Below are 15,242 nucleotides of genomic sequence, written 5' to 3' on the forward strand. Positions count from 1 at the left end.
ACCCTTTGCAAGAGACTTATGGCCCTTGAGTCACTGATGGGCTAAATCTTGATTACAGGAGTATTTAATATCTAGAACAAGTTTGTTCGTGAAGATCAGTAGAAGTAGCTTATGTGTGGAGCAGATACACTCAGCTACCACCAGCTGATGTGAACTTTGAGGCATGGCTGGGATCTCTCCAGACTGAAGACTGCTCTCTCCTCCTTAGTTTCATAAGAGTCCCTTCAGGCTGATGCTCCATAGGTGAGCTTTGGGCTGGCCTTCTGATGAGATCATTAAAAGGCACAGCCAGTTGGCTGACAAGGCTCACTCTGCAAGGCAATAGTAGTAATGAAAAATGTTAATTGTGCTAGGATCCCCTTGGGGTAGTTCAAAGGGGACAAAAGAAAAACAGAATCTTTCAAACCTGTCATTTTAAAATATGCGGTGGCATCGAAGTGTGAGCCTGAATATCTTAAAGAAACCTTGACTATTTTAAAACGACTTTATTTTGCAAGTAGGAAGCTAGAGAACTTCTATTTGAGGGTGAGCTATAAACCCATGCACTGCTCAATTTTTGAGTAAATAGATGGCTTGGAAAAAATATGTGAATTTTATAATTTCCCAGCTGAAGAGAGGAGTTGAATTCTCACTGGATATCTTTACCATGGCCCACAAACCTTTATGGTTTCTTTGTTATGATTGGGAGAAACTGGGCTGGGATTGGTTTGTGTGTGTGTGTGTGTGTGTGTGTGTGTGTGTGTGTGTGTGTGGCCTGAATTTCATAGAAGAGGAAATAGACTAGAGATGTCACAACCTGCAACCGGCAGAACTGATGTGCAAATTTAGCAGTCTCTGAAACGTCTCTCGTGTCCCATCTTTATTCCCCTTTCTTTGCACAGAGACAGCAATGGTTTCTTTAAGCCTCCTCAAGCACGGGGAATCTTCCTTTTGGTACGAGCTGCTGGCGTAGTGGCTTAACCAACAGGTGGAGATGAGTCTGGCTTGTCTCTGTGGTGTTGCTCACTGATAGGTCCGGTTCTACTCATTTGCCTGCAATCACTCTTTTGACAAGCAAATTTCTGTCATTCCTGTAGCCTAAAAGGTCCATTTCCCAGCCTATTACTGATGTTCACCTTTTATTACTTACAGTCACTTTCCAATTTCACTGGGTCTGTGGACAGCCATGGGACCTGCCAGTGTTCTGTTTCCCTGCCGGACACCACTTTTCCTGCTGACAGAGTGGAGCGCTTGGAGTTCACAGCTCACACCCTTTCTCAGAAATTTGAGAGAGAGTTTTCTAAGGTAAGCATTTTCTTTTCAAACAATGAGTTGATTTCTAGTAAATCTCTGAGCTCAGGAACTGGTAGAACTCAGGAAGAGTGGGGTCAAGGCTTAGCCGAAGAATTTACTGTATGAAAAAAAATACTGTTCTTCACACAGTGGAAAAAATTGAGAAACCCTCTGGTAGGGCCAGATTTTTGATTGTTTGGTGGTTTCTTCTTCTCTTTGGCCTTAGTTGACCTTTTCAGTTTTGATTTGCTTTCTCTCTGTTCTTTCCTCTCCTCTATCCTCTTTGGATCGTGTCTGTCTGTCTTCTCTGTCAGACAATTTCTATTCCATTCTTGTTTCCAGCAGTTTCCTATTCACTTTGCGTTAATTCTTCCTCTTGTTTATTCTTCCTAAGCTTTCTTACTTTCCTTTTTGATTCTTTTTATTGTCGCACTCTTGTTAGTATTATCTTACCTGTGGATGGTCCTTTCCCCTCCCCCTCTCCTCCCAGTCCCCCTCCTTTCCCCTTTCCTCATCTTCCTCTTCTCCTCTGAGTTTTCCTCCTCCTCCTTTCCCTTTCACATCTTCTCCTTCCAATTCTCAATTTACCTTCCTGCCCTTCTTCCTTACCTCTTTTACTTTCTTTCCTCCTTTAATGATGCATCCATTTAAATCTGTGGAACTCCGCCCCCTCTTTCTTTTTCCCCCTGTTCCTCTGTAGTTATTTCTGGTTGTCACAACAGGAACATGTCATTCTACATGTCTCCCGTGAGACTAAAACTGAGGGCTTCTTTAGGAATTTGAGTGGAGATTAATAGGCCTCTTGGCCTTGGGGAACACCCTGGCTAGAGCTTTCTGGTTTCCGCTCCATGTAGCCAGAGGGATTTACTCTAACGGGTTTGCTTTTCTCTTAGCCTGTTGGAGCAATGGGACTTGCCATTCCAGTTTCCACCCTATTTAGCTTTTTGTCACCCTACAAATCAATTGAAAAGGCTCCTATTTTATGCCCAGATGAAGTCCAGGCTAGAATATAATCACATTATGCATTATTTAATACAACCCCATTAATTTACAAGGAGTTCGGGCTTTACCGCAGCCTTCTAAATAAGTTTTCCTGAGCAATTTAAGTGTAGCCACCTCAGCATCCAATGTAGTTATCCTTTAAGACAAAAAAATTATGGCGAGCCGGAGACCCTGCTTTCAACCTGAATTGGTAGATAAATATTCTAAGTTAAAATGAGTGCCCAGGAAAATGTGTTTGACTACTCCAGGAACCTAGCTTCCCAAGAAATAAAATGTCCTTGAATTAATCAGCAGAAAAGGCACAGCACTAAATTATAAATTCCAACCATTAATATTCATAGCCTTATTCCAGCATAATCAAGTGGAGATAAGAAGTTATGCATAAAAACATAACAAGTTGAGGAAAATCCTAGGTAAAGATCTTTTTCAGTTGGAGTCACTTGCTTTGAAAGAGTGGAGGCCCCTGATTTGCATGGCCTCTTTGCTGGCAGGCGTGTGAAGGGCAGTTTGAAACCTCAAGCTGCCCCAGGGAGAGTATGTGGCTTGCCAGGTTTGTAAATGTGGGGCGTTTAATTCCAATGCTGTAAGTGGGTGCAGTGCAGGGAGCACCTGCTTTGCTAGTAATTGGAGGAGAGAGGGGACAGCATAGGTGAGAAAATTCTCAGTTCTGAAGGTGTCAGTAGTTTGTTGGTTCACTCTCAACCCCCAAATGAAATGGAAGCCTCACAGAGGAGTTTACCATTGGCTGAGGTTTGCAGGGCTGATTTGTTATGGTAGATGGCACCAGTTATAGCAGTAGAAACCTTGATTTGCCTTTGTCCAAGTGCTTCTAGTATTCTCTCAAGCAAGTCTTTAATGGAGATAGGCAGGTCTCCTCCCTCCCACTTTAATGACAGAAAGCCCAATGTTTACATGGATAAAGAGACTTCCCCGGGGTCATCCCTCTCTTGGCTGCTATATTCAGGTCAGGGATTTGAGCCTTCAGAATCAAGCCAGATCCCCCACCCCCACCCCACCACCACCCCCATCTAGGCTGTTATTACTCTTCTGAGAAGACCCAAGATATGTACTAGGTCAGTTGTGCCTTCAAATCCCGAGTTATCTCTTTAGCTGAGGGCTTCTGGATTTCTGGGTGAATTATTATTGCTGTCTCCCGGCTGTCTTAGAAATCACCATTTATCTAGGGACCTGGGGGAATGCCCATTCTGAGCAGGTGAAAGGCTTGAGACTGCCTTCCATTAATTCATTATCTGTCAGTACACAGGGAAGTCAGGAGCTGCCACTGCAGGAAATGCCTAAAGCCTCTTAGATTTTTTCTGTTACTTATGACACATCCTGTGTGGCCGTACCTTGGAAGAAGTTGACATGAAAGGCAGCTCAGGTTTTCTTTGTTTGTTTATTGTGTTTTCTTTCTCTCAAGGCTCCTAGTCTTTGGGGCAAGTCATTTAATATGACACATTGGCTAATAGATGCTCATGCATGAGAAGGTTGAGGCAGCCTGGGAGATATTTGAACAACCTATAAACAAACAACGTTGATTGAGTAATGCTTTGTGCAGTGGAATAAAAGTAAATTAAAAGGTCAGATTGAAGAAACACTGAAATTGCCATTTCTCTACTCATTTCTAGAATTTATAGAGCATCCATTAGTGAGGCCCTCAGTGTACATAATCTCTGGTCTTAATAATCTTGCAAGCTTGGTGTCGTTACGCTTGGTTTTGGAAGTACAGTAAAACTTAAGAGAATTTAAGTGATTTGCCCAGTGGGTACTGAAGTTAGAGTTGAGCTCAGGCAGTTCTTGTACTGAAATACTGCACATTTTGATGATATTTTCAGGGTCAATTAACCTAATTACATTTGCTTTTAAGAATATGTTGAAAATAACTGTATGTTTCAAAGTCCATTTACTTATTTCAAGTAATCTGGTTATAGTTATCATCATGGGTTTTGAGGAGCTAACAGAACTATGAATCAGACTAATTATTTAGCCAGATAGCCAGCCACATTACTTCCTTATAATAGACTCCAAACAAACTATATATATATATACATATATATATGCACATATATATATGTATATATATATATATGTATAAATCCATAACATAGTTAAGTAGATACCAATAAAATAAAACTATGAGTCTCAGCCTGATGATTTGAAGGCAAGCCTTGTGAATGTTCTCAGCTCACACTTGGCTGTCGTGATAAAATTGGGACAAAGATGTTGCTACAGCGATATGTCCTCTCCATCTTAGACCCATATCTTTGCTAGCACATTTTTTAGCACCCCTGGCCTCTAAGTGGCACTAGCACACGATCAGTCCTCAATGTGACAACCTAAATGTTTTAGACTTGACGAGTATCCTCTCGAGAGAAATTCCCCACTTGGGCCTCCTCCTCCCTCTGCTTAGAGCAAGGATTCTAAATCCAGGAGGGAGAAATGTGCCAGTAGTTTGGGGACTGGACTTGTCACTGGGTAGCTGGTCTCTTGTTACTAAACTGAGACTACTCAGGATAAATCCTTAGGTTCTTAGGGGTGTCTGCACCATCTCCATGCACAAAATCTATACAACTGCACATTTCACATGTGGAATCTTTCTGGCCCATCTGCAAATTTTCTCCTGCCCAGCATAACTGTGAGTAATTCCAGTTTTATTTTTCCTGAATACCACCCAACTTTCCTCCAAATGTCAGCAGAAAGGATCACCCTTCAACATTTTCTGCCAGATTAAGAGAGACTTTTGTTTTACATCTGAACTTGAGGAAGGCCCAGCACAAATTCTCAGAGGTCACAAACTCCAGGCCACGCCTTGGTTTTCTGTGAGAGTTGGGGCGGGGTGAGGTGGGTTGACAGACCGAATTTTACTTAGCAGGGATGATGGTTCCATCACTCATTTGCCCAGAACAATAGCTGTAATGTGCCACCAAAGTGTTCCAGGAAAGCTGAGGCTATTTCATTTGTTCCAAGAGACGGCAAGGCCAAATGCCACCAAGCACACTCATTTCTCAACCTTCCAATTCTGCAATGGATTGGTACATTATTATGTTTTTACCACAGGCAAGGTTTTGTGACCAATTTTTTTTCAAGGAAGTTGAAACCCAAATATCTTATGTCTGTGTTTATTCTGGGGAGGGGAACTTGTTTGTTATATGCACCTCCCACACTCTAAAAAATAAAACCTGTATACACTAAAGTATCGTGATTCCTGTTACCCTCTGAGTAATGGGACATCTGATGGCAGTGACCATCGCTTGCCTGAGGAGATACAGTAGTTGTGCCAAGGGCTGCAACTCCAACATTCATTAGACACCTTTTTTCCTGAGGCCCTAGCTCTGAAGGTCCGTGGCCTCTGAGTCTATTCTAATTTTCATGGTGGGGTTAAGTGGAAGAGCTACAATGACAGGAGTTAGGGCTGCCTTTGCCATTAGAGAGACCATGGGTCAACATCTGTCTGAACTCATCCAGGCGCTTGACATTAGTGCAGTCTGGGGAGAAGAATTACTTATGCTCACATTTTAAAACAGAAACTGAAAGCAGCAACTTTTTAATGAGCAGGCCTTTGAAGGAGCCATGACATTTCTTTTAGAGATCACATACAAAAAAAAATGTCCCTGACTGTTTATTGAAATATCCTTTTGGAGACTCCAATTAAACACTCAGCCACCAAGGGAATTTTTGGAACCTTAACCTAATGATCAGACATTCAAATGTATGCAACAAATGTGTCATTTAAAGGTCTGATTGCGATAATCAGTTCTTGGAATAAATGTGAGCTCACTTAATGAAATGTGCATGCTGCAGTTGTCTTCCTGTATAGAAAGTCGGGTGGTTATGCCTCTTTGTGAAAGGCGGAGCTCAGAATTCTTGGCACTTGATTCACAAGGAAATGCATTTCTACTCAGTGCACTTCTTCTCTTCTAGAAAACACTGACTGAGAGAGAGAGCAACGGTTCTAAATTAAAGGCTGGTAGAGGTAGCGATTGTCCCCAGAGTACCTTTAATAATGTCTTGAGACATTTTTTTGAGTGTCATAACTGGGAGCAGCTGAATATCCTACAATGCGCTGTATGGCACCCCACAACAAAGAGATTTCCTTGAAATGTCAATAGCACTGATAACATCCTCAGGCTTTAAAGTGGAGATTAAAATATGCATACAGATGATTTTCAGTATATGTAAGTGAGACCAAAAGCCTCAGTGATATGGTATTTTTAGTTTGCATTTGGATAAAAAATGCATTCCTCTCCAGTGATTGACAAGGATCCAATAATTTTCACATCTTTTGTAGTGGAGGAAGTCTACTTGATATCACTCTGTGAGTTGACATAAGCTCTTTGTTTCTCCTCTAGGTGAAGGAGTATGTCCAGCTAATAAGTGTGTATGAGAAGAAGCTCCTGAACCTGACTGTCCGAGTAGAGGTCATGGAGAAGGACAGCATTTCTTATACAGAACTGGACTTTGAGTTGATCAAGCTAGAAGTGAAGGAGATGCACAAACTGGTCATACAGCTGAAGGAGAACTTTGTTGGAAGTACAGATATTATTGACATGCTTGAAGTGGAGGTAAGGAAAGATTGATGTCTTAGAATCTCAGTAATGCATTTGGGGGTTGGGAATTGTGGCACATGCCTTTAATCCCAGCACTTGTGGGGCTGAGGAAGGCAGATCCCTGTGAGGTCAAGGCCAGCCTGGTCTACAAAGAGAGTTCCAGGACAGCCAGGGTGGTTACACGGAGAAACTCTGTCTCAAAACAAACAAACAAGCAAATAAAATAAAATAAAACAAAATAAAATAAAATAAATGCATTTCATTCAGTGACTGAACGAGTGCTATGGCATAGATGGAAGAATCCCTTTCCTCAACCCTAACTCTGCTACTACCTCAGGACCATGAGGTCCATCCACGCTCTACTTTGGATGACTGTCTATATTTATGTAAGTTAAGTGTATTGGGAACATGTTGACTGAGAAGCAGATGCTGACACCAAGAATTCTGCCCCAGAACTAAATGACCTTTTTGGTTGTTTAGAAAGTGACTTGGCTTTGGCCGTGTTAAATCAGGCATCTTCACTGTCCTGGATTTATCCTATGGGACTAGAAACACAGTTTACCAGATTGCAGGTATCTTCCCTTTTTGAATGACCACCTATTTCTCTTGCAATTATTCTCCACATACTGAAATTTCCTGTGTATCAGACCTTATGTAGATCCATTTGGAGTTGTTTTGTACAAGGTAATAGATTTGAATCAATTTCTAGTCTTTCACATGCAGCACTCCAGTTTGACCGGCACAATTTGTTGAAGACGCTGTCTTTTCTTTAGTGTGCATTTGCTGCCTTTTTGTCAAAAGTCAGGTGTCCATTGGTGTGTGGAGTTATATCTCAGCCTCAATTCTATTACATTGATCCATGTGTCTGTTTTTAATGCCACAGTGCCTTTTTTTTTATTACTATGGCTCTGTAGTACAGCTTGAAATGTGGGATGGTGATTTGTCCAACATAGCAATAAAACAGCTCTCGATGGCATATTGCTATACCCATAGATCAGTGTATCACTCAACGCTCGGCAGAGAAGCTTCTTCTGGAAATAGATGGTAATTAACATAGAGACTGACAGCTTCACAATGAGCAGAAATTGAAAGACTCTGGAGTATTCAGTTCTGAATGGGATGTGGTTATCACACCACCCTCAATGCTCGGGGACCTATGCAGAAAGAGAGGGTGGAAAGAAGAGAGCCAGAGGTGGTGGACTATTTTAAGAAAATAGCGTTCTCCAGGTACTCACAGAGGCTGACGACGTGCATACATGCGCACACTCAAGGAAGGAATCTGAGCATGAAGGAGAGGAAGTGGGCATGGAGTGCCATCCCCAGCCAAGAAGCTATTGGTAAATGATAGCTACTAAATTGGTTTTCTCTAATTGAATGATGCTGGCTATATTAACCATACTCCAGAGTAACCCTGAGCTCAGGAGTAGATTGACAACACAAATTGCACTCCGTGTTTTTAGTTGTCTTCCCCCCACCTTTGATTTTTGTTCTTAGGAGAGAGAAAGAACACGAAGTTGAATGAGTGTGGAGGGGGAGGATCTGGGAGGAGTTGGGGGAAGGGAAAGAATATGAAGAAATTAGGTTGTGCAAAATTCTCATTGAACAAATCGAAAAATAAAAACCTTTAGGAATTAAGCCAAAAATATATTTCTTGTGAATATGTTTTAGCAAAGTCTTTAAAGATCTATGGATAAGATTATCATATTTATGTTATGGTTGGGTAATTTATGTCAACCAGTATTTACCAGCACAGTCATGACATGGGCTATAATTGAGAATTCCAGTTACATGTTTTAGAATTTACATTTTTTCTAGCCCTCACCATTCATTAGAGACTTAATTATAATACAACATGAGTAAACACAAGTTTATAGGGGAAGGTTATTAGAAATGAACTTTAATGGACATTTGCGGATGCCTGGAGTGAGCATGTGCTCTATTATTAAAGCTGTTAAAATCTTTGCCATTTTCTTCTTGTCACACACATTGCCTGAGATGTGACAGGCGTTCAGTCTAAACCATAAAATGTATTCTTCCAAATGAAACCATTCAGAAGAATCTCTGGTGTATTCTGTAGCAATGTTTCACTAAATGACAAATTCAGCCCCAGAATGTTTATGAAAGAAATTGCACAATAATATAAAGTCACTATGAATTTTTATTTCTTTAGATAAGGAATATGACTCTCCTGGTAGAGAAGCTGGAGACGCTAGACCAAAACAATGTCCTTAGCATTCGCCGGCAGATCTTGGCTCTGAAGACCAAGCTGAAGGAATGTGAGGACTCTAAAAGTGGCCTTGTGCCTGCCACACCCCCTCCTCCTGCTCCTGGTAAGCCTGCTCTCTATCTATTTTTACCATGTGAGACTCCCATATCGAGCCTTGACTGGGGTTGGGGGGATGGGTGTGATTGTAGTGTTGGAGGCTGAGGGGCATTTTTTCAGTTGAGTTTATTCTTCCACATTTTAAATTCTCCCACTTTCAACTGGTTCTATTATCAATATTCTGGGTTTCACAGAAGAAGAACCCAGTGAGGTTTTATAAACAAAGCCCACTAGCTACACATAGTCCTTTTGCACTGTCCTAGCAGGAAGGCCGTGTCTAAAGAGAGAACTCTGGGACTAGGGATGGCAGAACATTTAGGATCTTTATGTGGTATGGCCTTCCGGTAGAAGTAAGGGCTAATCGGCTCACTTAGGCATAGGTTGGGTGTGTGCCTTTGCTGTTCTGCTATTTCTCTCTTTGCCTTTTCTTTCACTCCTTCATAAACACAACAAAGGCTTCACTTCTGCACTTCACCTTTATGCACACTTCTGCTGTGCATGCTGGGGTACCAGCTGCATTCTGAGTCCTGGAAGTCACCGAGAAGTAAAGGGATCGTGATCTCACGTGCTATGAGCATGCCTTATCAAGCAGGACAGGATGGCATCTCATTCTCCCCGAGATTCTCCGGGTTAACTCCCTAACAATATGTGTGTGTGGGGTGGGATGGGAAGTGGAACAGGCAGGTTCCTAAATTCATCAGTGAATTGGTGAATCAGTGGAGTGGTAGCTCAGAGAGAATAGCTTTGGAATCCTTGACTTTACCAGCTATGTGGCTGCAGAGAAAAGATCCTTTATCTTATTTGTGAAACGGGAGAATGATTGTGCTCACCTTATAGGGTTGCTATGGGGATTAATGAGACAGTGCTTGGGAGGCTCGGGGCTCTGTAATCAGCATCCACACACCGGCAATGGGTATTATTAGTAATCATGATAATTGAAGTGAAAACCTGGCTGTGAACAGAGAAAGGGTGAAATCCGGTACACTGAAGTAGTTTCCTCCATGATATCACTCACGTCCTTTAGAGAGACCGCACCAAAGGAACTTCTCTCACGGTCTTAAGCATTTCAGCCTGGATGGGAACAATGGTTTGTCATCAAATTGTGTTTATGAATTCCAATTCTCGTGAGCCTTTCCCTTTGCATATTTCTGGATCTTGCCGATGTGACTCATTTCTTTAAGGCTTCAATCAGCTAGGACTATAGTTTTAAACCTTTCGGTCTTGTTCAGTGGACATGTCTCTCAAATTGTAGTTAGAGGTCTGGTCTAATCCGACTTACAGAGGACATTTAGGTGAGGACCATGTCAGGTCCTCAGAGACAAACTAAAGCTGAATTGGTCTGGGATCAGTGTTATAAACATGTCAGAAGTGGGAGCTGGTTCTGTTGGACCATGACAGCTCTTTAAGGCAGGAGTCACAGCAGTGCCATGACCTCTGTTAGAGATGAGTAGGCAGGCCCCTGCAAATCTCTCTCTTGCAATAGATTTTCCTGGCACTGGTTTCTGGAACTGAGGGCATTTTAAAGCAAGAAGGAGTAATTGGGGCCATCTAGCTTAGCTCTCTGATATCTCAGTTGAGGGGCTTGAGTCTGAAGAATGTAGCTTTTCTTGAAGGCACACCTGCACTCAGTGAGAGACTTCATGCTGTAACATGGATTCGGTCCCTGGTCAGATATCAGTCACGTAGGGGTGGGATTGAAGGAGAAAAAGCCATTGCTTAGTATTTAGGGGAGAAAGCAAATGGGCCTTTTGAGTTAGTTTCCTTAAAAATATTTCCAGAATCTTCCCTTGGGCCTTTACATTTAGACATCTGTGAACTATTTCAGCCCAGCTGTGTTGTTTAAGCAAACTGAACCCAGACTTCCACTCACTTTTGCACAACCTTGGTTGCACCTGGACCCCTGCCAAGCCACTTGGCCCTTCTCCAGCTTTGTTCATATTATATTTATGATGTTTATATTAAGCTGACTTTTTGTCATGTTTTTAAATCAATTTCTTTCACTTGCTCTTTTCGTGTTTGGATTGGTTGATAATGCAGAATTGGAAAATCCCCAGGCACCGTGAAGTTGTGAGCCTGTGGAGGCTTTAATTAAAGCTCCTCACTATTATGGGACTTTAGAATCCGGACGGTCTGTCTTTTTTTCTGCAGAGTTGCATAGAACAACAACAACAGCAACAACGAAAAGACTATATGCAAGAGTCTCAGCTCTAAAATAACTGCACTCTCTGGGCTCTCTGTAGCTGTAGTGTGCTAACCCAGTGATCATCTTGAACTTAGATGCAATATGTGTCTGTTGAAATAAAATGCAACATATGCAGTGTGTGTTTGTGTATGTAACTGTGTATGTGTGTGTATATATGTATATATACATACATATATATGTGCATAGGTGTGTGTGTATATGTATGTGTGAGAGGTGTGTGTATGGTGTGTGTATGGTATATGTGTGTAGTGTATGTGTGTATATTATGTATGTGTAAGAGGTGTGTGTGTGTATGTGTGTTTACATGTGTGTGTGTATGTGTTGCTGCAAAAACATCTTTTCCTACTTCATTTAACACAACTTTCTAACTTAAAATAACTGGTCTTATATTTATGAACCCCTCCCCCAAACAACTGACTTCGGTCTATTCTTCAGTCTATTTTTTTCCTCTGAATCTAAATGACAGCACCACATTGAAAAAAAAATATGGTGAGAATTCTCAGGGGTCAGTTCGTTATATGAGGACCTTGGGCTTTGTAAGTACACAGAAGGTACTTTAGCAAATGGTAGGTGACAGGGTGGGACATAGAAGACACTAGAAGGGGGCAGGATAAATCCCTAAACTTAGAGAGTCTGGGGAGTGTTGGAAGTACATCCAGTGATTCAGAATTGATTTATTATCAATTTCCTTACAATTATAACCGTTTTGCTCACCCAATTCTTGGTTGGTTTGGAATTTTTTGTGACCGTTTCAATCTGTAGCCTAGGTTGGCCTGACCTTTCTGTCAATCCTGTATCCTAATGCTTCCAAGTATTGGGCTTAAGTGTGTGAACCTCTACACCTGCCTAATTCGCCTAATTCTTACAAGTTAATCATTTTCTCTGCCTTAGTACATAGACAGCTTAGCCGATCAGGTGAGAATCTGCACTGACAGACCATAATTAAGCATTCTCTCTAGGCATACCATGTTTGGCTTTGAAAATCCACTCTATTAGTTTAAAAGGTTTGCCTAGCCATATTTCAAGGCTCAGGGCCATAAGAATACTAGAGTAGGAGCTAAATGATTGCATGATGAAGAGAATACCTTTGCATAGAGAATTCCTTGCTCAACATTCTGTAAATCCGTCAGATGTGTAGCAGGGTGGATGCTAGTGTTTTATAAATGAGAGGTTGGGTTTAATGATTTGATTAGTCTCTTATTCCTCTATTCCTCTGTGTGGTAGACCCTCTTACATTTGCTAGGACTACGAGAAGGAGTGAAGAAACACCTAGAAGCCACTATTCTAGCCATGTAAACCAGAGTCTATATCATGATGTGGTTATAATGATGGTGGCTACGATCAATTGAGTTGCATTTACAAGCCTTATTTCTGTCCTTCCTAACAGTTCTGAAGGGTAGGCATTGCTTATTCGACTTAAGGAAACTGAGTCTGAGTCCATTAAGCAACTTGATATACAGTTACTAAAGAGTGGAGTCAGGATTTAGACTGGAGCCTGTCTGGTAACATCTTCTCTGTGCCAGGCTTGTGGTGTCCACAGATGCTCTAAGGAAGGGGGCATCATTGTGGTTTCTGGAACGATGAAGCAGTCCCAACAAGGCATCCACCTGATTAGCTCTTAGTTAGCTTTGCTTCCTTGCTCATAGAGTGGCTGGAAGGATGCCCTGGATCCTGAACGTTTGGTGCATTGCTCCTTTCGACCAGCAAGTGTAAAATGACTCACTAGCCCTTGATAGTTCTTGGATAGTTCTCATGTTGCCAAAGAGTCCTGATGAAGTTGGGATGAGAAATGGATAATAAAGGGAGTGGATTGTGTCGAGGATTTTGACATGAAGGCAGGGGTAGAAAAGGCTGTGAAATAAAGATGAGCCTAGGATATAGGCTTAGAATATAGGCTTGGGTGGAAAATCCAAATAAAAAGGGCAAAGGAGGTGGGCACTCTGCTGAGAGTTGGCGCCAAGATGGCCGTCAGTTTGGATAGTTTCTTTATTGGTTTGTGTCTGTCCATTGGGGGAGCCCACCACAGTCTGTCCCCTGACTTGTCACTGCTGAAGCCAGAGCTGCAGTTCTGACAACACTTTCCCAGCTTCCGTTCCTATTTCTACTTCCTTTTGACAAGATCTAGAGCACTAAAAAATATCCCCAGGGGGTAGAAGACAGAGGAAAGTAACAAAATGGATTAGGCAAGTATTCAGGAATGGTTGGGAAATGAGGGAAAAAATTGAAACGTCACTTAACTTTAATCTTTGTAACAGGCATAGTTTAAATTTCCGGTCAACATAAGAAATGATAGGCCTTTATTATTATCAGTAGGAACATGATTAGTACTATATTTGAGGCAGAATTATTGTTTTAATGATGGAACCATTGCTGTAATTTTAGCAGAATTAATAGTGGATTTTGGTTCCTTTATATCTAAAGATTTTACATCTGAGACAGAATGGTCCATCTTTAAACCGCTAATAATCTGAGGGTAAGTTATATGCATTATCAATTTTTCTGAAATATTGTATTACTGTTGATTTGGGATATTTTCTTTCCAGGAAAGTCAGGTTCAATGAAGCAAGCAACCCTTAAGTCTTCCAACCTGAAAGAAGAGAAGTGACTTTCATTTCCTTGCAGTGAGATGTAGTTGCATAAATAAGCACTCTGCTAGGTATTTTAACCAGAAAATCCAGCTTTAGCACATGGAAACGGGAACAGTTTTTGTTATCATTAAACTGAACACACTGCTAACTTTATTTTAATAATTCATGCGTTGTTTCATAAACAAAGGCAAACAAGCATTCATCTGAGGGATCACTTTTAGGGGAAGAAATAATAATTTATAATTTTATTTATTATTTCTTTAGCAGAGAGCAGTCTCCTGCCTGAACATGCGTTGCTTTTTTATTTATGAAATGGTGCATGCATTATTAAAATAAACCTGTGACTGTGTTCTGCTTAATGATATGCAAAATTATTTGAGGTTGGGTGCAGTGTGGTTTTATTTCTCTACCTGTTGTATGGTTGGCTGGCTTTCCCACCAACTGTGGATTTATGAGAGCATTTAAGGAGCACATATTTAATTCTGGGACTGCAAAGTCCCAGCAGATTGGAAAAATAAAAGCAGGACTTCTGGTAATGGTTTCACCTCCCAGCAGTCCTTGAGTAAGGAGGGAAGAGAGCGTAGCATTTAGCAAGGAGGAGGCACAGGTCTTTCCCTCTTGGACCCAGGCAGTCACTTGGCTCCCCTTACTTCCCAGTGCTAGTCTCAGGTAGTTCAGTGGAACGCTGCTTTTAGCTCTACTTCATGTCTGTGCCCTTCATGACTCTTTGGTTCCTCCTAGACACTTAGAACCAGACATAGTGTTCATGTTCTGCTCTCTCCTTCCTCTTCTTTCCTTCCTTCTTTCCTTTCTTTCTTCCTTCCTTCTTTCCTTTCTTCCTTCCTCCCTCCCTTCCTTCTCCCTTCATAATCTGAGCAGCAAACAAGGAAAAATGACCTCAAATGTACCTAAAGTTAGGGGTTTTTTTGTTATCCAATAAAGTATCTTACTATTTTTTAAAGACCAATATTTATTATATTAAAAAATGTGTCCAGTTCTTTGGATAGATGCTATAAAATGTTGGAGGAATTATTTCATCTTTTTTCATGTAGCTCGCAAACACTTTCGGTTGGCAGGCATTTCGGAGGGAATACAATCAAAGAACCAGTTGGTCATTTATCCAAGTGTTACATGGAATGAAGATTCAATGGATCAGTGCGTCTGGTGCCATGAGATTGTACACATGTTGACAATAGCTGCATCAGAATGGGACGGATAAAACACTTGCCTGCCATTCTATGGGGCAGTAGCATGTGGGTTATGAAGACCAGGGCTTTTCCCAAAGCTCTGAGGAAAGATGGTCAGCA

General features: G+C 41.4%; 1 protein-coding gene across 4 annotated transcripts in view; it reads left to right on the plus strand.

Annotated features, from left to right (window-relative positions):
- The window catches only part of Olfm4 (olfactomedin 4), a 47,885-nt gene that overhangs the window by 29,638 nt on the left and 3,005 nt on the right, over window positions 1-15,242 (plus strand). For 2 of the 4 annotated variants that reach the window (XM_008770863.4, NM_001106052.1), the window contains exons 2-4: window positions 1,132-1,284; window positions 6,624-6,836; window positions 8,992-9,151. In XM_008770863.4, the coding sequence (XP_008769085.1) occupies window positions 1,132-1,284; window positions 6,624-6,836; window positions 8,992-9,151 (526 nt within the window). Of the gene's footprint in view, window positions 1-304; window positions 1,013-1,131; window positions 1,285-6,623; window positions 6,837-7,942; window positions 8,159-8,991; window positions 9,152-15,242 lie in introns of those variants that run through there. The other 2 variants (XM_063274167.1, XM_039093182.2) reach the window with 2 other exon arrangements.

This window comes from Rattus norvegicus, chromosome 15 (assembly GCF_036323735.1).
Source record: "Rattus norvegicus strain BN/NHsdMcwi chromosome 15, GRCr8, whole genome shotgun sequence".
NCBI classification, from domain to species: Eukaryota; Metazoa; Chordata; class Mammalia; order Rodentia; family Muridae; genus Rattus; species Rattus norvegicus.